The sequence below is a fragment of the Sorex araneus genome, chromosome X, assembly GCF_027595985.1.
Source record: "Sorex araneus isolate mSorAra2 chromosome X, mSorAra2.pri, whole genome shotgun sequence".
Classification (NCBI taxonomy): domain Eukaryota; kingdom Metazoa; phylum Chordata; class Mammalia; order Eulipotyphla; family Soricidae; genus Sorex; species Sorex araneus.
The window spans coordinates 164,907,819-164,930,082 of NC_073313.1; the positions used below are offsets into that span (position 1 = coordinate 164,907,819).

Here is a 22,264-nt window from a genome sequence, read left to right on the forward strand (position 1 = left end):
TCTTCCTTCCTTCCTTCCTTCCTTCCTTCCTTCCTTCCTTCCTTCCTTCCTTCCTTCCTTCCTTCCTTTCTTTCTTTCTTTCTTTCTTTCTTTCTTTCTTTCTTTCTTTCTTTCTTTCTTTCTTTCTTTCTTTCTTTCTTTCTTTCTTTCTTTCTTTCTTTCTTTCCGCTTTTTGGTTCCCACCCAGCGATGCTCAGGGCTGACTCCAGGCTCTGCACTCAGGAATCACTCCTGGCGGTGCTTGGGGGACCCTATGGGATGCCGGGGATCGAACCCAGGTCGGCCGCGTGCAAGGCAAATGCCCTCCCCACTGTGCTATCGCTCCAGCCCCTTCTTTTTTTTTTTTTTAAACAAGTTTTCAATTGAATCACTGTGAGATAGATCCTTACAAAGGTGTTCATGATTAGGTTTCAGTCCTACAGGGTTCCAACACCCGTCCCTCCACCAGGGCACATTTCCCAGCCCCAGTGTCCCCAGGGTCCCTCCTGTCACCCCCCACCCCTAGCCTGCCTCTATGGCAGATACTTCTTCACTCTCTATCTCTCTGACTCTCTGTCTCTCTCTCCCTCTCTCTCTTCCTCCCTCTCTCCCTCCCCTTCTCTCTCTCCCTCCCCCTCTCTCTCCCTCTCTCCCTCCCTCCCTCCCTCTCTTACTCTCTCCCTCCCTCTCCCTCTCTTTCTGTCTCTGTCTCTCACCCCCTTCCCTTTTGGGCATTGTGGTTTACAATACAGATACTGAAAGGTAATCATGTATATCCCTTTATCTATTTTTAACACTAGTTCTTGCCCAGTGTGATCAGGTCCAGCTGTTATTGTCACACTGTTCTCTTTTCTATCTTACCTACCCTCAATTCCTCACACCCTTGTGATTGATTCAAGCCGTTGACCAGCCTTCCCACTCCTGTTTTCCCTGACCATGGATATTAGACTTCTACTTTATATATATATGTATGTAAATATATATCACTTTCTGCGTGAGAGTCTCTTGCCCGCACTCCTGGCTGTCTTCCCCGGGGCCCCTCGGAGGGGATGAGCTCCAGCTTCCCTCCCCACCCCAAGCAGAGCTCCCGGCGGCCGAAGACCACCGTAACCTAGCTACAGCCATGCTTGAGGCCCCTCTCCACACGCATGAAGGTACCGGCAGAGGAACCCAGGTGTGTGTAATCCCATCAATGGCCAACATCCAGAGACTTAAAAGCAAGCTCCCAGAAGATATCCTATAGCCTTCTTCTCCCTCTGGGAGAAACTGGCAATCTTCTGAGAGTTTCCTGCCCACATGGGACAGCCTCACAAGCTTCCCATGGTGTATTCATATGCTAAATCCAGTAACAAGCTGGATCTCATTCCCCTGACCCTGAAGAGCCCCCAGTGCAACATCCTTAGGAGGGCCGAGTCGAGATGGACTTCTAAGATCCTAGGGAAAGGACGAATGGAGAGGTTACTGAGCCCCCGCGAGAAATCGACGATTAATAGGGATTTCGTGATCGTGATATATCTCACAAATGACTGCAGTCATTCTACATCTGCCCCTCTCCTTCTGACTCATTTCTCTCAGCACGCTACTCCCCATGTCCATCCATTTAGAGGCAGATTTCATGGTTTCATTTCCCCTAACAGCTGCGTGGTATTCCACTGTCTAGATGTGCCATCGTTTCTTCTTCTTTTCTTTCTTTTTCTTTTTGGGTCACCCCCGGCAATGCTCAGGGGTTCCTTTTGCCTCTGCAGTTACTCCTGGCGCTGCTTGGGGGACCCTGTGGGATGCGGGGGATCGAACACGGGTCAGCTGCGTGCTGGGCAGATGCCCTCCCTGCTGTGCTATCATTCTGGCCCGTGCCATGGTTTCTTTATCCAGTCGTCTGTTCTTGGACACTGAGGTTGTTCCCAGACTCTGGCGGGTCAGGAATAGTGTCCAGCATCTTTCTTGTCATCTTTTCGGGGTTCTGTGATGTGACTGGTCCAGGGGCGCGGCTCAGCAGGTGGGAGTGTGGGCACTGCAAGGTACAGAGGGCCCGTTTCCCATCCCTGGTACCACGTGGTCCCGGGCTCCACCAGGAGTGATTCCCTGAGCACCGAGCTGGGAGTAACCCCAGAGCATCACTGACTGTGCCTCCACGTCCTATTCAAAAGTGGGCATTATACACAATTGAAATGTGAAAAATGAGTAAGATGGGTATAATCCATGGCAGAATTTGATGGGGGTTTCTCAGAGGGGGGGTGTCGTAAGGAGCCTTGGGGCAGATGGGGGAAGACGCTTTCTGTTTGTTCGCTTAGAAGAGACCAATTTCCCGGGACCCACTGATTTATTTATTTATTTATTTATTTATTTATTTATTTAATTTTGTTTTCTGACAAGGGGGCTGTAGGTCCAATAAGTTGGGCAACTTTTGTATTTAGACAGAAAAAAATCCAAATTTTTTCCATAGAAGATACGGAACTCGGGGGCTGGAGTGATAGCACAGCGGGGAGGGCTTTGGCCTTGCATGCGCCTGACCCGAGTTTGATCCCCGGCATCCCATAGGGTTCCCCGAGCACTGCCAGGAGTGATTCCTGAGTGCAGAGCCAGGAGGAACCCCTGAGCATCGCTGGGTGGGATCCAAAAAAAGCAAAAAAAAAAAAAAAAAATATATATATATATATATATACACACACACACACACATATATATATATATGGAAATTTGTTTTTTTTTTTCCTCTTTGTCAGGATCCTCTATGTTTAAACATGGAATCCTCTGTTCTCATTTCCACGGGCAAAGGTCTTCATGTCTGTCTGTCTTCTTCCTTTGGCCCTGGGGAGAAATCAACCAGCGTCTTATCCAAGGCTCTAGAACCTTCCTTAAGCTGTGGGTCACACAGCCTTTGGGGCTGGGGGTGGGATTTTGTGGAGAATTTGGTAACAGTAAAAGGATTCTAGACCTGCAGTGACTAAACATTCATTCAAAATCAAGCCAGTGGGGGGCTGGAGCGATAGCACAGCGGGGAGGGCATTGGCCTTGCATGCGACCGACCTGGGTTTGATCCCAGGCATCCTATAGGGTCCGCTGAGCACCACCAGGAGTGATTCCTGAGTGCAGAGCCAGGAGGAACCCCTGAGCATCGCCGGGTGGGACCCAAAAAGCAAAACAAAACAAAACAAAACACCAAAACAATTAAGCCGGTGATAAATTCGAGGTGTTTTCGGCACACTTGCTTGCAGTCCTCAGGCAAAAAGGGGCTGTGTTGGGGGAAACGTTTTGGAAACTCAGGTGTGAGCTCTTGTTTCATCGTCCCCGGGGGAAGCAGGAACCGAGTCGGGTCGGAAAGAGCCAGAACCCGAGACAGTGAGAGACTGTCTGAGGGAGGATTTCCCAGGCTCACTCCAGCTGAGGGTTCCGATCCCATTTTAAGGGTCCTGGTTAGATGTGGGATCCCCTGTTCCCATGACAACGGGCAAAGGTCTTCATCCTTTTTAGTGTGTGTCCTCGGATGCCCGCCCCCCAGGGGCTCAGGCAAGATGGTTATCGGTGGCCCTTGGGAGCTCAGGCACAGTGTTTAGTCGCTGAATGAAAACTTTCGTGGTCCAAAAGTCGCACACTTCCACATCAGTAGGTGCGTTTTTCCGTTTTTCCGTTGCGTGGTGCTTGTCTCTAAAAATAGACCCTCCCGGGGGTTGGGGGGGCTCGGAGGCTGGTCAGGGGGTGGAAACAAGCACGAATGTGTGTGGGGTGGAGGGTGGGTCAGATAGAGAAGGGACCAGGATGGCAGGAATAGCTGGGAAGGGTCACGGTGGACAAGAGCTGGGTGTTGAAAGTAGGGTAAGGGATAGACACTGTAGCTTTTCAGTAACTTTCGCAAATTGCGATGCCCTGAAGGGTGAGTTGGGAGATGGGGAGGAAGGGAGCGCGGGGAGAGAGGGAGGGAGAGAGAGAGAGAGAGAGAGGGAGAGAGGGAGAGAAGGAGAGAAGGAGAGGGAGAGAGGAGAGAGAGAGAGGGAGAGAGAGGGAGAGGGAGAGAGGGGGAGAGGGAGAGGGAGAGAGAGGAAGAGGGAGAGAGAAGGAGAGAGAGAGTGAGAGGGAGAGAGGGAGGGAGAGGGAGAAAGGGGGGGAAAGAGGGGAAAGGAGAGGGAGAGAGAGAAGAGGGAAGGAGAGGGAGAAGGAGAGGGAGGGAGAGAGAGGGAGAGGGAAAGAGGGAGGGAGAAACGGAGGAAGGGAGAGGCAGAGGGAGAGAGAGGAAGGGAGAGAGAGGGAGAAGGAGAGGGAGAGAGAGAGGGAGAGGGAGAGAGAGGAAGAGAGGGAGAGGGACAGAGGGAGAAGGAGGGGGGAGAAGGAGAGGGAGAGAGAGAGAGGGAGAGAGAGTGAGAAGGAGAGGGAGAGGGAGAGAGGGAGAAGGAGGGGGGGAGAAGGAGAGGGAGAGAGAGAGAGGGAGAGAGAGGGAGAGGGAGAGAGAGAGTGTCTGTCATAGACGCTGGGGGTGATGGGAGGGAACCTGGGGACTAGGGTGCTGGGAAACGTGCCCTGGTGGAGGGACGGGTGTTGGAACACCATGTGACTAACACCCAACCATGAACAGCTTTGGAAGGGTCTGTCTCACAGTAATTCGATTTTTTTTTTTTTTTTTTTTTTGGTTTGGGTCACACCCGGCGATTCACAGGGGTTACTCCTGGCTCTTCACTCAGGAATTACCCCTGGCGTTGCTCAGGGGACCATATGGGATGCTGGGATTAGAACCCGGGTCGGCTGCGTGCAAGGCAAACGCCCTACCCGCTGTGCTATCGCTCCAGCCCCTAATTCGATTTTTTTAAAAAAACCTTAAAAATAATAATAATTAAATAAAATAATAATAATAATTGCACCCGAGAGATGCTGTTGGATGCTTAGGGGCGGGGCGAGAGGAAATGTACCTGCTAGTGGCCTCTCCATCCTAGTGGATGCTTAGGGCCAGGCTAGAGGGAACATGACTTGCGCCGGGCATGTTCAGTTCACTTTTATAGAAGTTGGCTCCGGGTCAGCATCTTGGGGTAGTTTCTGCATCTCAGACAACTGGGAAATCATTTCAGTGACCTTGAGCTCAGTTCCGCGAGCGCCTCCCGTTCTGCGAGCTGAGGGTTGGACGTCTGCATTACGCAGCAGCAGTGACGGACACCCCAGCCCGGTTGACACATGCTTCTGTGTGGTCGATGGCGCATGTTTCCAAGTTTCTGCAGTTGCAGGTTCTCCTCTGACTTTGTCTCTGTGGCAGAGAGAGAGCCCAGTGGGTCCCCTGGTTCCGACTCTGCTACACACGGTCCCCCAGGCACCCCCAGGAATACCTCTGGGTAAATGTGCTTCCCTCCATGGGAACTGCATTTGAGTGAGCGCTTTCTGCAGTGACCAGGTCCTAAAGTGGGCTTTCCTCCACGGGAACTGCATTTAAGTGAGCGCTTTCTGCAGTGACCAGCCTTGAAAGTGGGCTTCCCCCCACGGGAACTGCATTTGAGTTAGAGCTTTCTGCAGTGACCAGGCCTGAAAGTGGGCTTCCCTCCACGGGAACTGCATTTGAGTGAGAGCTTTCTGCAGTGACCAGACCCCAAAGTGGACTTCCCTCCACAGGAACTGCATTTGAGTGAGCGCTTTCTGCAGTGACCAGCCTTGAAAGTGGGCTTCCCTCCACGGGAACTGCATTTGAGTGAGAGCTTTCGCTGTGGCCAGGTGCTGGCTGGTTGGTGTTTCCCCATCTTGCTGGGTGCAGTGCCACCGAGTGAGGGAGTCTTCCCGCGTTCCTGGCCTCCTGCTGGCCTCTAGTGGCTGCATCGTGCTGCGGTCGAACATTTCACCACTCTAGCCAGAACCTTCAGGTGCCTGAGGCCTTGGGAGGCTGCCCCCTAGTTTGCGCCCCTCTGCCCCCTCGCCCCCTCTGTAGCGTCACCCTCTCCCAGCATTGGACCCTCGGTGTCGGGTGGGGGCTCGGTCCCTGCGTGCCCCCCCACCCCAGGCTGATGCTTGACTGCACCTGTCTGGGTTCTGCATGCGCCTCCTGTTTGTTCGCACGCGGCCCCATGCTCGTGCTCACCCGTCGCTTGTGTCTCTCTCCCTTGGCCCCCAGATGTGAAGGGGCCGCCCACGCACCGCCTGTCCTGCGGCCAGTCCCCCTACACGGACAGCACCACGTGGGAACGCAAGTACTGCATCCTCACCGACAGCCAGCTGGTCCTGCTCAACAGGGAGAAGGAGGTGAGGAGGGGAGAGAGGGCAAAGGAGAGAGGGCAAAGGAGAGAGAGAGGCAGGGGGAGAGAGGAGGGAAGGAGAGAGGAAGGGAGAGAGGGAGGGAGAGGAGAGAGGGAATGAGAGGGAGAGAAGAAGAGAGAAAGGGAGAGAGGGAGGGAGAGAAAGGGAGAGTGGGAGAGGGGAGGAGAGAGAAACAGGGAGGGAGAGAGGGAGAGATGGAGAGAGAGAGGGAGGGAGGGAGAGAGAGGGAGAGAGAGAGGGAGAGAGGGAGAGATGGAGAGAGGGAGGGAGGGAGGGAGAGAGAGGGAGAGTGGGAGAGAGAGGGGTAGAGAGAAGTAGGAAGGGAGAGAGAGGGAGAGAGAGAGGGAGAGTGGGAGAGAGGGGGGAGAGAAGCAGAGAGGGAGAGAGGGAGAGATGGAGAGAGGGAGGAATGGAGGGAGAGAGGAGAGAGTGAATGAGAGAGGGAGAGAGAAGAGAGAAAAGGAGAGAGGGAGGGAGAGGAAAAAGAGAGGGAGGGAGAAAGAGGGAGGGAAAGAGATGAAGAGAAAGAGGGAGAGGGAAAGAGTGAGGAAGAGAGGGAGGGAGAGAGATGAGGGGAGAGGGAGAGGGAATGAGAGAGGGAGAGGAAGAGAGGGAAAGACATGAGGGGGGAGAAGGAGGGAGAGAAAGGGAGGGAGGGAGAGACTGGAGAAAGGGAGAAAGGGAGGGAGAGAGATCAAGAGAAGGAAAAAGAGGGAGGGTGAGGGGGTAGAAAGTGAGTGGGAGAACAAGAGGGGAAGAGGGAGAGAGCAAGAAAGGGAGAGTTGGGTGGTAGAGAGAGCATGAGAGTGAGAGAGGGAGGGGAAGGAGGCAGGGAGGGGGAGGGAGGGAGAGAGTGAGAGAGAGGGAGGGGAGAGAGGGGGAGGGAGGGAGAGAGGGGGAGGGAGGGAGAGAGAGAGGGAAGGAGAGGGATGGAGAGGGAAGGAAAGAGGGAGAGGGAGGGAGGGAGGGAGGGAGGGAGGGGGAGGGAGAGAGAGGGAGAGGGAGAGAGGAAGAGGGAAGGAGAGAGGGAGGGAGGGGGAGGGAGAGAGAGGGAGAGGGAGAGAGGAAGAGAGGGAGGGAGACGGAGGGAGAGGGAGGGAGGGAGATAGGGAGAGGGAAGGAAGGAGGGAGAGGGAAGGAGGGAGACCGTGGAGTCATTTGGAATCTGAGTGTGGGCGTTCCGTGGCCCCGGGGGATGGTGGCCGTTCTGTCCCTCCCTGTCCTTGCCCGGCACAAGCCAGCTCTGTCTGCCCAGGGCTGGGCTTTGGGCAGACGGGACCCTGGAGGGTGCCGGGCCTCGAACCCAGGCCTTAGCCGAAGCAGCAAGCGGCCCTCACCCCACCCCTCGGGGCCTGGGCAAGGAGGAAGGCCCAGGCGGTCACGGGCGGGTGCTGGCCTATCCCCGGGGAAGCCCAGACGGGGCGGGCAGCAGGGGCGGCCAGGGCCTGGGGCACACGCTTCTCCCCGCCCTGTCGGAGTCACTGTGTGTCCCAGTGAGCTCGAGGCCCCCCTGCGGCACAGGACCCCCGGGCAGAGGGGCGGGGAAGGGGGCCGGAGGGCCCACAGTGTCCAGGGCACAGGCCTGCCTTTCTGGAAGCACCTTGGGAGGCCTTCGGGGCTCTGGAGTCAGCGTGCGTTATGCCCGCGATAATGACGCTGTAATTACCCTTGCCCGTTTCTCCACCCGCCCTCCCTGGCGCCTGAATTCTCAGAGTGCTAAAGGCAAAGTCATCATTACTGGTCAATTCCGGCCAATTTTCTCCTGATGGCTTTTATGACTCAGACCCAGCATGGGGGCCGCTCAGAAGAAGAGCTTGCTGGGGGCCAGAGAGATGGGGCAGTGGTTAGGGCGCTTGCTTGCACAGGGCCGACCTGGGTTCGATCCCTGGCATTAATCAATTAATTAATTAATTAATTAATCAATTTAAGCACGCAAATAGAAAATGCCCCTGGATGCCCCCGTCCTCTTCTCACGTCCGCGCCCCTCAGCCTCTCCTCCTGGCACCGGCCCTGGCTTCCCACGACCCACCAGCTGGTTCTGGGTTTCGGACCCAGGCCCCCCACTCTTAGCCCACGGCGCTTGGCACCTGTTACAGGGTTGGTTGTTCCGTATGGCGGCGATCTCGCGCCCTCTGTTGGCCGGGGAGGGCTATTGTAGGGAGGGTTTGGGTTTCGGGGCTCCTGTCTCTGGTGCTTGGGGACTTTTTTTTTTTTAATTTTTAAAAAATTTTTAAATAAATAAAATGGGTATTTTATTTATTTATTTATTTATTTTAAAAGATTTTTTTTTTCCTTTTTGGGTCCCACCTGGCGATGCACAGGGGTTCCTCCTGGCTCTGCACTCAGGAATTACTCTTGGCGCTGCTCGGGGGACCCTATGGGATACCGGGAATTGAACCCGAGCCGGCTGCATGCAAGGCAAATGCCCTCCCCACTGTGCTATCGCTCCAGCACCCCTCCTTTTTTAAAAATAATGTAGGAGTACTGCTATTTGTTCAGCCATTGATCAAGCTGATTGAATTGGGCATGAACACCACATGACTTTTTTATTTATTTTTTTAATTGTATCCCTCTCGGAGAGCCCGGCAAGCTACCGAGAGGATCCCGCCCGCACGGCAGAACCTGGCAAGCTCCCCGTGGCGTGTTCGATATGCCAGAAGCAGTCACAATGAGTCTCACCATGGAGACGTGACTGGCGCCCGCTCGAGCAAACTAATGAGCCTGTATTCAGGGTAGGGGCATCTTTTATTTTTATATATTTTTTGCTTTTTAGGTCCCACCCAGCAATGCTCAGGGCTGACTCCTGGCTCTGCACTCAGGAATCACTCCTGGCGGTGCTCAGGGGACCCTATGGTGATGCCGGGGATTGAACCCGGGTCGGCTGTGTGCCAGGCCAACTCCCTCCCTGCTGTGCTCTCGCTCCAGCCCAGGGTACGGGCATCTTTTCATCGCCTTCTCTTCGCTGCACACACTTCCCATCCCTGGGAAGAGTTTGGTACCCACGGAGCCATCTGGGACGCAGCAGAGAGGGAGATGAGGCTGTCGGGAATCTTACCTTCAGAAGTAGCTCACTAAGTGGCTTCTGGCCACAGCACGCAACGCCATGGAGACACTGTCCAGTGTCACGAGTGTCCCTCCACGCTCGGCGGCCAGGAGTGGCCCAGCTGGCTTGACACCAGAGCATCCCAGAGGGGACAGAGTGCGCCACTGGCGTTGAAATTCCATTTTGCTTGCAGGAGATAAGACCAAGGCAGCTAGAGATGAAGGCGGCTGGGGGGTGGGGTGGGGGGCAGGTCGAGCCCCTCTGAGGGGCTGCAGTGAAAAATACAAAAGAATGGGACCTTCTTTTCTTTGGGCAGAAACAGACCTTCAGCAGCAGGCCTCGCCTTTTTTCATTCAAATATTCCTTTTGTGCCTGGAGTTCCAAAAGCCACTGTTAGTGTGTGAGTAGGGGGGCGTGGACAGTGCAGCCTGACAATGTGGCAGTGCTCAGATGAATTCTTTTTTTATTATTCTTTTTTAAATATTTATTTATTAATTATTATCTATCTATTTATTTATTTATTTATTTATTTATTTATTTATTTTTGGCTTTTTGGGTCCCACCCCGCAATGCTCAGGGCTGACTCCCGGCTCTGCACTCAGGAATCACTCCTGGCGGTGCTCGGGGGACCCTATGGGATGCCGGGGATCAAACCCGGGTCGTCCGAGTGTCAGGCCAACGCCCTCCCCGCTGTGCTATCACTCCAGCCCCTATTTTTTTTTTTTTTTAATGAATCACCGTGAGATGCAGTTACAGATGTACAAACTTTCAATGATTAGGTTTCGGTCATACAATGATGGAGCACCCATCCCTCCACCAGTGCCCATTTTCCACCACCAACATCCCCAATATCCCTCCCGCCACCCCCACCAAATCCCCCCCCACCTCTGTGGCAGGCACCTTCCTTCTTTCTCTTTCCCTTTGGGTGTTATGGTTTGCAATACAGGTACCAAGCGGCCGTCATGTTTAGTCCATAGTCTACTTTCAGCTCGTATCTCCCATCCCGAGCGAACCCTCCGAGCATTCTTCACTCAGTGCTCCCTTCTCCATCCCAGCTGCCTTTTTCCCCAGCCCGTGAGGTCGGTGTCCAAGCCATGGAGCCATCCTCCTGGCCCTTTGACCCTTATCAGGTGAATTCTTGAAAAGAGCAGTTAGACCGAGCCCAAAGCTCAGAGTCCCGTTATTATCTTTCCTGCACTTACTTTACGCGTATTGACTTCCATGGCGGTGACCGAATGGGCTCTTCTCTGGGCATTCTCTGTGTTAGGAGTCATCACGAGTGAAGACAGTTCTCAGGGGCTGGAGTCATAGCACAGCGGGGAAGGTGTTGGCCTTGCACGCGACCGACCCGGGTTCGATCCCCGGCATCCCATAGGGTCCCCCCAGCACCGCCAGGAGTGATTCCTGAGTGCAGAGCCAGGAGGAACCCCTGAGCATCTCCGGGGGTGACCCAAAAAGCAAAAGAAAAAAAATACTCATGGGGCTGGAGCGATAGCACAGCAGGGAGGGCGTTTGCCTTACACGCGGCTGAGCGGGGTTCGATTCCCAGCATCGAACAGGTCCCCCGAGCACCGACAGGAGTGATTCTTGAGTGCAGAGCCAGGAGGAACCCCTGAGCATCACCGGGTAGGACCCAAAAAGCAAAAAAATAAAATAAGAAAGACAGTTCTCTCCCTCTTCTCTTCCCCAACCCCCAAGCCGTATCAGATTTGGTCGTGGAAGAAAAATCCTGTTTAAATGACATGTGCTGGGGCTGGAGCGATAGCACAGCAGGGAGGGCATTTGCCTTGCACGAGGCCAACCTGGATTCGATTCCCAGCATCCCATAGGGTCCCCTGAGCACTGCCAGGGGTAATTCCTGAGTGCAGAGCCAGGAGTGACCCCTGTGCATTGCCAGGTGTGACCCAAAAAGCAAAAATAAATAAATAAATAGAAACAGGGGCTGGAGTAATAGCACAGCGGGTAGGGCATTGCATTGCTGGGTGTGACCCAAAAAGCAAAAAAAAAAAAAAAAAGCAAAAAACAAAATATAAATGGCATTTGCTGCATTGAGCACATATAATCTGGACCAGATAAGAGGAGGGCACCCATTTCCCTGAAGGAACCATCATCTGTATCCCCGAGGAGTCATTGGCAGTGGGTGATGGCCAGAGGAGGAGGCAGGGAGGGACTGGATGGAGTGGATGTATTTTGCGTATTTACCTGTAGGACGCGTGGACAGAGGAGTCAGGCCCACACCAAGGATTCCCGCTCCTCTCTTGGAACCCGCGAGCGCCCCCATATCTCTGGAGGGCGCGTGGCTTGGGGTTAAAGCCCTCCCAGCCCGTTCGCCAGGTACTCAGGGGTGACACCCAGCTTCTCCCCACGCTCTGCTGAAACTGGCCTTATCACAGTTCCAAAACGCCAGACTTGACGCTTACCAGCTTCTTGGCTCCTGGGTTTTTTTTTTTTTCTTTTCGGGTCCCACCCGGCGTTGCTCAGGGCTGACTCCTGGCTCTGCACACAGGAATCACTCCTGGTGGTGCTCGGGGGACCCTATGGGATGCTGGGAATCGAACCGAGGTCGGCCACGTGCCAGGCTAATGCCCTCCCCGCTGTGCTATCGCTCCAGCCTCTCACGGGGGGCTTTTCCCCTTGTTTCAGCTGCACCCGGGGCTGCCCTATCAAAGACTTATCCATGGTGGTGTAAGAAACTCAGGTTGGATAAGATAAGAACTGTTAACTCACGTCTGCGGCAAGATGCCTAATTGCAGTGCTGCAAGATGTACCATTATCCACAGTGACCACAGCTCAGCTATTGGGGGCCGTGCTAGGAGCCTCCGCCCTCTGGGGTCAAGGAAGGCTGAGGTGCAGTTGGGGGTGATTTCTGTGTGTTCACTTAGAGAAGGTGGATACCCAGGGGGACGGTGAGTGGGTTTTGTTTTTCAGAAAGGGGGTGTCAGTGGGACCCTCTGCCCCATGAGGGTAGCCTCAAGGGTGGTGGGTGGTACTACAGACATCTGTGCCACGGGCTCTTCTTCTACCCAAAATGCACTTCCTCTGTTCTCGAAATTATTTCAGAAATAATTTATGTGCATGTCGGGGGGCGGGGGGAGGCAGGGCAGGTTGTGGTTAAAACTCTTATCTCAGTTCTGAAAGAAAATATGCTATTTTATGTAAGAATCTGTTTCTGTTTCCATGGAAAATGTGTTTCGTTACGTATCTCTAATACATCTTCAGTTTGGGGGCCGAAGATGTAGGGCAGTGGGTAGTGCATTTGCCTTGTACATAATGACGACCTGGGTTCCATCTATTGCATCTCATCTGGTCCCTGCTACACACAGCCAGGAGTGATCCCTGAGCTCAGAGCCCTGAGCCCTGCTGGGCGTGGCCCCCAAATAAAGAAAAAACAGACCCCAACCTGTTTTTATTTTATTCTAAAATTGAAGACCATGTAGATGGTCAAGATTATTTTTATGTAATAGCCCTCTCCTTTAAAAATTATTATTGGGGCAGGAGCGGTAACACAGCGGGGAGGGTGTTGACCTTCCAAGCAGCCGACCCGGGTTTGATCCCCAGCATCCCATAGGGTTCCCCGAGTACCGCCAGGGGTGATTCCTGAGCCCAGAGCCAGGCGTGTTCCCTGAGCATCGCCGGGTGTGACCCCAAAAACAAAATAAATAAAAGATAAATAAAAATTATTGCCCGTGCTGTTTATGGCCTTGCTGTGTGCGGTTTCTGCATCCCTCCCCTCTCCCTGCCCCATCTCTCTCTGTTGTGACCGTCTCAGTTCTGTCACCCAGGGCCAGTAGTTTGTTACTGTCTCTGCCCTTGTTCTGTGCGTGTCTGCCCCACTGATGAGTGAGATCGCTGGCACTTGTCCTTCTCTCTGGGGTTGATGTCACGTCCCTCGATCCCCTTCCGCTCCGTGCCTGGGAATAGCCCCTTCCGGTAGAGACAGACTTGAAGCTTCATCCCCTGGTCAGCTGTCACTCCCGGTGTCACTCCCCTCCTCAGCCAGATTTGGAAGCAAAGGTGCCTTTTTTCCAGCTGGGATGGAGAATGGAGAAGGGGTCACTGAGTCAGTGATGGTTGGAGGGATGCTCGGGACGGGAGATGTGTGCTGAGGAGTCATCTAGTGCTGAGAGTAGATAAAGGACCCAATGTGACAGCCTCTCGGTGTCTGTATTGCAAACCATGATGCCCCAAAGCAGAGAGAGAGTGTGGGGGAGATTGTCTGCCATGGAGGCAGGGGGAGGGTGGGAAAGGGGGGGATACTGGGGACATGGGTGGTGGGGAATGTGCCCTGGTGGAGGGATAGGGGTTTGACCATTGTATGACTGACATTCAGACATGAAAGCTTGTAACTGCAGCTCACGGTGATTTAATAGCACTGTCGCACTGTCGTCCTGTTATTCACCGATTTGCTCGAGCGGGCGCCAGTCATGTCTCCATGGTGAGACTTGTTGTGACTGTGTTTGGCATCTCGAATACGCCACGGGGAGCTTGCCAGGCTCTGTTGTGTGGGCAGGTTACTCTTGGTAGCTTGCCGGACTCTCCAAGAAGGGCAGAGGAATCGAACCCGGGTCAGCCACATGCAAGGTGAACACCCACCCTGCTGTGCTATCACTCTAGTCCAGTTGATTCAATAATAATAATAATAAAAGAAAGTGCCTTTTCCGTGTGGCTGTTCTGTTTCCCCGAAAACCCGACCGTGTGGGTCGTGCATTCTCCCAGTGACCTCATTTCTATACCCACCTTTCCTGGTTTCCTTTTTCTAGAAAAGTTTCCTGATCCAGTCTTGGTACCATGTCACCACTCAGTAACCCATTGTAAACCTGGAAAGCTTGGGGCTGGAGCCATAGCACAACAGGGAGGGCGTCTGCCTGTCACGCAGCCAACCCGGGTTCGATCCCCGGCATCCCATAGGGTCCCCCGAGCACCACCAGGAGTGATCCCTGAGTGCAGAGCCAGGAGTCAGCCCTGAGCATCGCCGGGTGGGACCCAAAAAGCAAAACAAACAGAAAAATATACCCCTACAGCAATTAAAACATTTACCCTCTTAGAAACCAACTTAACCTCAATAAAACGTTAGTTAAAAGCTAAAAACAAAAAAGAAATGGCAAGATCAAATGAATTACAAAACAGAAAGATAACAGCAGCTTGGACCGGAGCTATAAGACAGCAGCATGGGGGGCTGGAGCGATAGCACAGCGGGGAGGGCGTTTGCCTTGCACGCGGCCGACCCGGGTTCTAATCCCAGCATCCCATATGGTCCCCTGAGCACCGCCAGTAGTGATTCCTGAGTGAAGAGCCAGGAGTAACCCCTGTGCATCGCCAGGTGTGACCCAAAAACAAACAAACAAACAAAAAAAGACAGCAGCTTGGGCATATTTGCCTTGAATGAGGCCGACCCGGGTTCGATCCCCGGCATCCCATAGGGTCCCCCGAGCACCGCCAGGAGTGATTCCTGAGTGCAGAGCCAGGAGTCAGCTCTGAGCATCGCCTGGGGGAAGGGGGGGACCCAAAAAGCAAAAACAAAAACCCCACACACCTGGTTAGCAAAGAACGGCCCCTGGAGGATGCTTTCAGCTCCCCCTAAACGTCCTCTCTTTTCTCTTGGCTGAACAGATGCCCGTGGAGGGAGGCCTGGAGCCAGGGACGGACGCCTCCAAAGGGCGTTGTCTGAGAAGAACCGTGAGCGTCCCCTCCGAGGGCCAGTTTCCCGAGTACCCAGCAGAGGGCGCCAACAAGCTGGGTAAGTGCATCCCGCGCCCAGAGGAGTCCTTCTGTTTTTGCACCTGATGCTTCCACCAGCGCCAGCGGGGCTGACGGTTTCAGTGAACTCGACCGTCCAGTGATTCCTGTTCAGGGAGCGCCTCGGGAATACGTCAGTCCCCGAGAGTTGGAGGTCATTCAAGACTCCTGCAACCCCGGGAGGCCGGTCTTTCCCGACCTGGAATTCCCCTCCTGCTCTTGCCAGGTGGCTGGCCTGTCCCAGCCAGGTGGGAGGACGTGCCCGTGTCTGAGGTCACCGCCAGGACCCCAAATGCCGAAAGGGCCAGTGGTGGCCTGGTGGGAGCGCTGGGCTTGTTGGGGTGGTGTGGAGGGCGATTTTGGTGTTTCTGGAAACTTCTATAGTCTTGTGTGGCGGTTGTTAGTGCTGGCCCCGAGGGCGCGGGCTAAGGCTGTGTGACTCACAGTTGTTGTATCTGAGGCTCTGGCTGGAGTAGGTGACAGAGGGAGCGACTCCGGGGACCCACCTGAGCTGAGTGGTACCATAAAGCAGCCCTGTTTTCCCGGCAGACGTGGGGAGTGTCCCACGCACGCGTTAGCCGGCTTAACTAACTGACCAGGAATTCCCGGGGAGCGTCACTGAGGTGAGGGGAAATAATGAAAGGGTCTGGAAGCCAGACAGTGCTCTGGCGCTCGGTCTGTTAGCTTGGTGTGTTAAGTGTTGATGTGACCACAGACATTTGGCGGTAGACGGGCAAAATCTTTTTTTTTTAATTTTTTTTTTATTTTTGGGTCCCACCCGGCGATGCTCAGGGCTGACTCCCGGCTCTGTGCTGAGGAATCACTCCTGGGGGTGCTCAGGGCTAACTCCCGGCTCTGCGCTCAGGAATCACTCCTGGTAGTGCTCAGGGGAACCCTATGGGGATGCCAGGGATCAAACCGGGGTCGGCCACATACAAGGCAAACATCCTCCCCACTGTGCTATTGCTCCGGCCCCAAAACCCTTTTTATTTATTTATTTATTTATTTATTTATTTATTTATTTATTTAGTCTCTGGTGCTCCATGGGGGTCAATTCTGTGATTTGGGTTGGAAAACCAGGGTTTTGGGGGTTTGCCTTTTTTGTTATTTTTTTAGTTCCCCCCATGCTTGCTTTACCCCCTTGGCCTGCCCCTTTCCGTTTTCTGAATGAACCAAGAGTTAGTGAGTCGTCAGTGCTTGCCAAGCTTTCTGGGCATGAGCGCTCTGCTCACCTCCTCCTGCTCCACCTACGAGCTCCTCGGCGATCAGGCTGGCCCGGGGCCGCCTCCCGCCACCTCCTTTGCCGTCCTGGTGCCAACGTCACACGCCGCTGCCCTCGGCACCTGTGACCCACAAACATCCCGGGGTCGGGGTATTGTGGCCCCCGCGTGAAGAGCGGTCACAGCGGGTCCAGACGGGGAAAAGGATCAAGGGAACCGGACAGCGGCCACCACATCCTGGGGACTGGCCCGGATACAGCCCAAAGCCAGCAGTGCGCGGCCTCTGGGGCCCTGGAGGTGGGTGGCACCTGTCATTGTCCTCAGGGGGATTTGCCTGCTGTTCCTTGCGTCTCCAGGAGGTGGCAGCAGAGAGTCTCGCTCGGGGCCCTGGAGGTGGGTGGTACCTGTCATTGCGCTCAGGGGGATTTGCCTGCTGTTCCTCGGGTCTCCAGGAGGTGGCAGCAGAGAGTCTCGCTCGGGGCCTTGGAGGTGGGTGGTACCTGTCATTGCGCTCAGGGGGATTTGCCTGCTGTTCCTTGGGTCTCCAGGAGGTGGCAGCCGAAAGTCTCGCTCGAGGCCCGCCGGCCCCCAGCTGTGTGGGCCTTGGAAGAGGCCAGTGTTTGGGGGAGTGGGGGCGGGGGTGGCCGCCTGGTTGCCAGGTGACAGAGAGCTGTCCCCGCCGTCTGAGAATGTCAGCCGGCCTCACAAGCGTTCCCCAGATAAATGGAGAGCTCTCCACCCGGGCCCCGCCTGGAGTTGGCTAACTTGGTCCCCCCCTCGGGGACCCAGGCAGGTCCGGGGATCACCCCCATCATCCCCTCACTGCAGGGGAGCAGCAGGTCCCCCCATCGGAGGCAGCACGCAGGCACACAGGCAGAGCACGCCCCCCCAAACCCCCACCTCCGCTTCCCAGGGGCCGGGCTGGGCAGGATGGGGACGGGGGGTGTGGTCAGTCCATCACCGTCACCATCCCCGGGCTTGGCCTGAGACCCAGCCTGAGCTTCTGAGCTCCGATCCTGTGTGCTCCCGTCTGGACGTGTCGCCTCCGGTCCAGGGTAGGGGTGTAGCTGGAAGACTCGGGCTCCCGGGGATGCAGAGAGAGCCGGGGGATAAGGCACCCGAGCCGGCAGGGCAGCCGAGGCCGGGAAAGGGCCTTTGCGACCTGGCAACACCACGGAAGGCAAGCCTGGCCGTGCAGCAGGCCAGAACCGGCTCGGTCCTCCCCGCCTGGCGTCATCGGCTTCTGGAACCGCCTTGGTGCTTCCCCATCCGCCTTCCCCCCCTCCCCCCCTGCCATGGCCCCAGGATCTGCCACCTCTGCGGAAGGGAAGCCAGGTGAGGGGCTAGAGATGGCATCCGAGCACTCCCCCAGGGCCCGAGCGACAGCACAGCGGTGGGGAGGGCGTTGGCCTGGTATGTGGCCGACCCGGGTTCGATCCCCGGCATCCCCTAGGGTCCCCCGAGCCCCGCCAGGAGTGATTCCTGAGTGCAGAGCCAGGAGTCAGCCCTGAGCATCGCCGGGTGGGACCCAAAAAGGAAAAAGAATTAAAAAAAATAAAAGGAAACCGGGGGCTGGAGTAATAGTACAGTGGGCAGAGAATTTGCCTTGCATGTGGCCAACCCGGGTTTGATCCTCGGCGTCCCATCGGGTCCCCCGAGCCCTGCCAGGAGGGATCCCTGAGTGCAGAGCCGGGAGTCAGCCCTGAGCATCATCGCCGGGTGTGACCCCCCCCAAAAAAAGCAAAAAAAAATTAAATTAAAAAAATTAAAAATTAAAATAAAAAAATTAAAGAAAAGAGGATGGTCTCGGGGGTCCTGGGAGGAACAGCCGGGCCAGTGCCCAGGTCCCCGTTTGTCCTGCGAACCCTCCCGGGTGTTTGAGGCAGGGAATTTAGAAAGCGACCCGTCCCCTCGATCTCCTCCCCACCTCCCTACCCTACCCCCCTGCCCCCCCCCCCCCCAGCCCATCATTTCCTCTCAAGCTCACGGAAGAGACTCCAGGAAGCTGCAGGAGGTGGGGGACAGGGTGGGAGGTGGGGGGGCGGGGAGGCCAGGAACAGGACGTGGGGGGGTTCGGGGTTGGCATCATCACGCTTGATGCCAGCTTCCGGTTGCTTTAGTTCTTTCCGGAGTGGGGGGGGGGTTGTTCCGACTGTTCTCAGGGGAGGGGAGCGCCCACACTCCTCTAACTGGACCTGAACCCAGGACCCGTCTCCGACCACCCCCCACACACACACCAAGATGGGGGCACCGGAAGCCTTGTCCTGGGGGCCGCCTCCTCCCTCCCGCCCTCGGCGCCGTTTCTCCCAAGAGCTGCTCTCCGCCTCTGCTCGGGCCCCGCCGGCCGCTTTCTCTCCCTTCTAGAATCTTCCCTCCTCGTTGCTCCGCACTCAGATAGCCCTCCCTTGCGTTCTCCCGCTGAAGCATCTTCCCGGGGCCCAGTGACCCCGTGGCATGGACACCCGCCCTGGTGGGGTGACCCTCTGCCTCTTTCTCTCCGTGCCGGGGTCTCTGGTTCTGCCCCTCCCCCAGTGCCCGGCTCTGTCCCCTCACACCCACCCCCCAAGTCCCCAGCCAGCCGTGTGTGACCCACCCTCTGACGCGGTGTGCATGACCTTTGGTCTCCTTTCCCCCTTTCCCGTGGCCTCTTGAGTCACTCTCGGGGTGCAGGGGGGGCGGGGGGAGTCCAGGTTTGACTTTCGCAGCCCTTCAAGGGCCCCGCAAGGTGGGAACTGTTGGGCCGTGCCCACGGGGCGAGCCGCGTCCACTCAAGAGAAGTATTTTCAGAATGAGCTTAGAGAGTCGGCAAACAGCCCGCCGTGTCACCCGGGGACTCCGCCAGACGCTCTGGCTGCCACCTTGGCCGCTCCGGGGTGCCGGGACCCGCCGGCTGCGCTGGGCTTCCCTGAGGTTGGGGAATCCGGGACCCCCGCCCCTGGGAGAGAGGAGGGCCTTGGGGCCCCGCCGGCTGGCAGAGCCGTTCTGGGAGTGCAGGACGCCGCAGAGTGAGGCGCCTGCCTGCTGCCTGCAGCCTGTCCGGGCTCCAGCGTGTTCTCCACCGTCGTCTCCCACGGTCAGCCCCGAGCTCCCCGGCCCTCGGCTGTGGAGTGGGCCATGAGTGGAACCAGAATGCAGGCACGGCGCCTCTGGCTGGGCTTGGGGGCTCGCGTCTGCTCCCCGGACCCACCCCGAGGCCTCCCTGGAGGAGGAGGAGGAGGAGGAAGGTCTGATTCACAGCTGAACGCTCTTGTGCTTCCCATTCACCGGCCTGGCTGGAGAAGCGCCTTCTCCTTCGCCGTGGGCCAAGCACTCCTGTCGGTTCTGTAACGGAGGGGGGACGGGTGGGGGTTGTTGCTAGTGCGCTGTGAGGTTGGTCTTACGCGCACACACACACACACATATACACACACACTAGTGTGCTGTGAGGTTGGTCTCACACACAGACACACACACACTAGTGTGCTGTGAGGTTGGTCTCTCTCACACACACACTAGTATGCTGTGAAGTTGGTCTCACACACACAGACACACACACACTAGTGTGCTGTGAAGTTGGTCCCACACACACAGAGACACACACACACACTAGTGTGGTGTGAGGTTGGTCTCATACACACACTAATGTGCTGTAAGGTTGGTCTCACACATAGACACACACACTAGTGTGCTGTGAGGTTGGTCTCACACACACACACACACACACTAGTACGATGTGAGGTTGGTCTCACACAGACACACACACACACTAGTGCGCTGTGAGGTTGGTCTCACACACACACACACATACACAGAGTCAGACTCACACCCCCCCTCTCAGGCTGAGCTGTTTGCAGAAGCATTTCTGGCTCCCAGTTCAAACAGAAGCGTTTATAATCTCGGTTTGGTGCGAGATTGATCTTCATGGAGTCGGAGTCCAAACAAGCAGGTGCCACTGGGGGTCTGGAGAGTTTGTTTGGACCCCTGCCCCCCCTGCCTGCCCCCCAGCTCCGCAGGAACGGCCCACGGGCTGCGCCTGGCTTCCCCCCATAATCCACACGTGTGCTGTGTTGTCAGAACACTCCTCTCCTGATTTTTGCGGGGCGTCTATTTCCTTGCCTGCTGTCCTTCAGATATTCACAGGTTACCTAGATCCTTTTTTTCTTTTCTTTTCTTTTGTTTTAATTTTTGGGTCAGACTGGAGCTATGATAGCACAGCGGGGAGGGCGTTGGCCTTGCACACAGCCAACCTGGGTTCGATTCCTCCGTCCCTCTCGGAGAGCCCGGCAAGCTACCGAGAGGATCCCACCTGCACGGCAGAGCCCGGCAAGCTCCCCGTGGCGTATTCGAGATGCCAAACACAGTCACAACAAGTCTCACCATGAAGACGTGACTGGCGCCCGCTCGAGCAAATCGGTGAATAACAGGACGACAGTGCGACAGTGCAGTGCTATATTTTTGGGTCCCACCTGGCGATGCTCAGGGGTTCCTCCTGGCTCTGCACTCAGGAATCACTCCTGGTGGTGCTCGGGGGACCCTGTGGGATGCTGGGAATCGAACTCGGGTGGGCCGAGTGCCAGGCAAACGCCCTCCCCACTATGCTATCACTCCAGCCCCGCTTGTTTTTGCTTTTTGGGCCACACCCAGGTCTGACTCCTGACTCTACACTCAGGGATTATTCCTTGTCAATGTACAGGGGATCCCGTGGGATGCCGGGCTCGAACCCGGATCGGCAGCGTGCAAGGCCAGCGCCCTCCCTGCTGCCTGATCTCTTCGTCCTGGTTGGTGGGTTTTTAACAGTCTTTGCTGGGGAGCAGAGTTGGCTGGACACCCCCCCACCCGCTGTCCCGACGCCTCGCAGACGTGAACTTGAGTCAAGTGGACTTGGCAGCTGCGTTTCGTGGGGGAGGGCCGGGGTCAGCGCCCAAAAGCTGGGAAACAATCCCGGGGTTGTGGAGCTGCTGGCGGCCGTGGGAGCAGCAGCTGAACGACGCTCTGTTTACCGGAGACGCCACTTCACACGGCATTTAAGGCTTCCCCGGGAGGGCCGCGTTGGGCCCTGCACAGCACTCCATAAATATCGGGTCAGTTAAATATTGAACAAGAAGGCACGACTTGTCGTGAGCCTCTCCCAGCGCCACGAGTTTCTCGGCGTCCTGTTTGCACCCAGGGCACGGCGCAAACGTGCGACAGCCCGTTTGGGAAGGGCTGCGGAGGGTGGCTAGGTAGAGGGTCATTTTAATGAGGTAACAGATTAAGGGTACCCAATACAGCCTCATACATCTTTTGGGTTTTTTTAAAAATTTTTTTTGGGGTCACACCTGGCGATGCTCAGGGCTGACTCCTGGCTCTGCACTCAGGAATCACTCCTGGCGGTGCTCGGGGGACCCTATGGGATGCTGGGAATCGAACCCAGGTCGGCCACGTGCAAGGCTAATGCCCTCCCCGCTGTGCTATCGCTCCAGCCCCTGGGTTGTGTGTGTGTGTGTGTGTATGTGTGTGTGTGTGTGTGTGCCACATCTGGCAATGCTCAGGGCTGACTCCTGGCTCTGCACTCAGGAATCACTCCTGGCAGTGCTCAGGGGACCCTATGGGATGCTGGGAATCGAACCCGGGTCGGCCACGTGTAAGGCTAATGCCCTCCCTGCTGTGCTATTACTCCAGCCCCTGGGTTGTGTGTGTGTGTGTCTGTGTGTGTGTGTGTGCCACATCTGGCGATGCTCAGGGCTGACTCCTGGCTCTGTGCTCAGGGCTGAGTCCTGGCATTGCTGAGAGGTGAGGGTTCAGGGGATGCATATGGGATGCCGGGGATTGGGCCTGGGCTAGCTGCCTGCAAGTGTAGCACCTTACCTACCCAATCCTAGTCTTCTGTTTGGTTATGTTTTTGTTTTGGGGTCACACCCAGCGATGCTCAGGGGTTAGTACCGCCTGGCTCTGCCCTGGCGGTGCTTGGGGGACCCTGTGTGATGCCGGGGATCGAACCCAGGTCGGCCTTGAGGCAAACGCCCTCCCCGATGTGCTATCGCTCCAGCCCCTCCAAGCCGAGTCTTGAATGCCACGTTCCACAAATTCAGAGTAGCCACTGCCG

General features: G+C 56.0%; 1 protein-coding gene across 1 annotated transcript in view; it reads left to right on the plus strand.

Annotated features, from left to right (window-relative positions):
* Window positions 1–22,264, plus strand: part of RASAL2 (RAS protein activator like 2) — a 247,788-nt gene that overhangs the window by 116,236 nt on the left and 109,288 nt on the right. Inside the window, exons 2-3 of the mRNA XM_055121458.1 lie at window positions 6,059–6,186; window positions 14,855–14,981. Of these exons, the coding sequence (XP_054977433.1) occupies window positions 6,059–6,186; window positions 14,855–14,981 (255 nt within the window). The remainder of the gene's footprint in view (window positions 1–6,058; window positions 6,187–14,854; window positions 14,982–22,264) is intronic.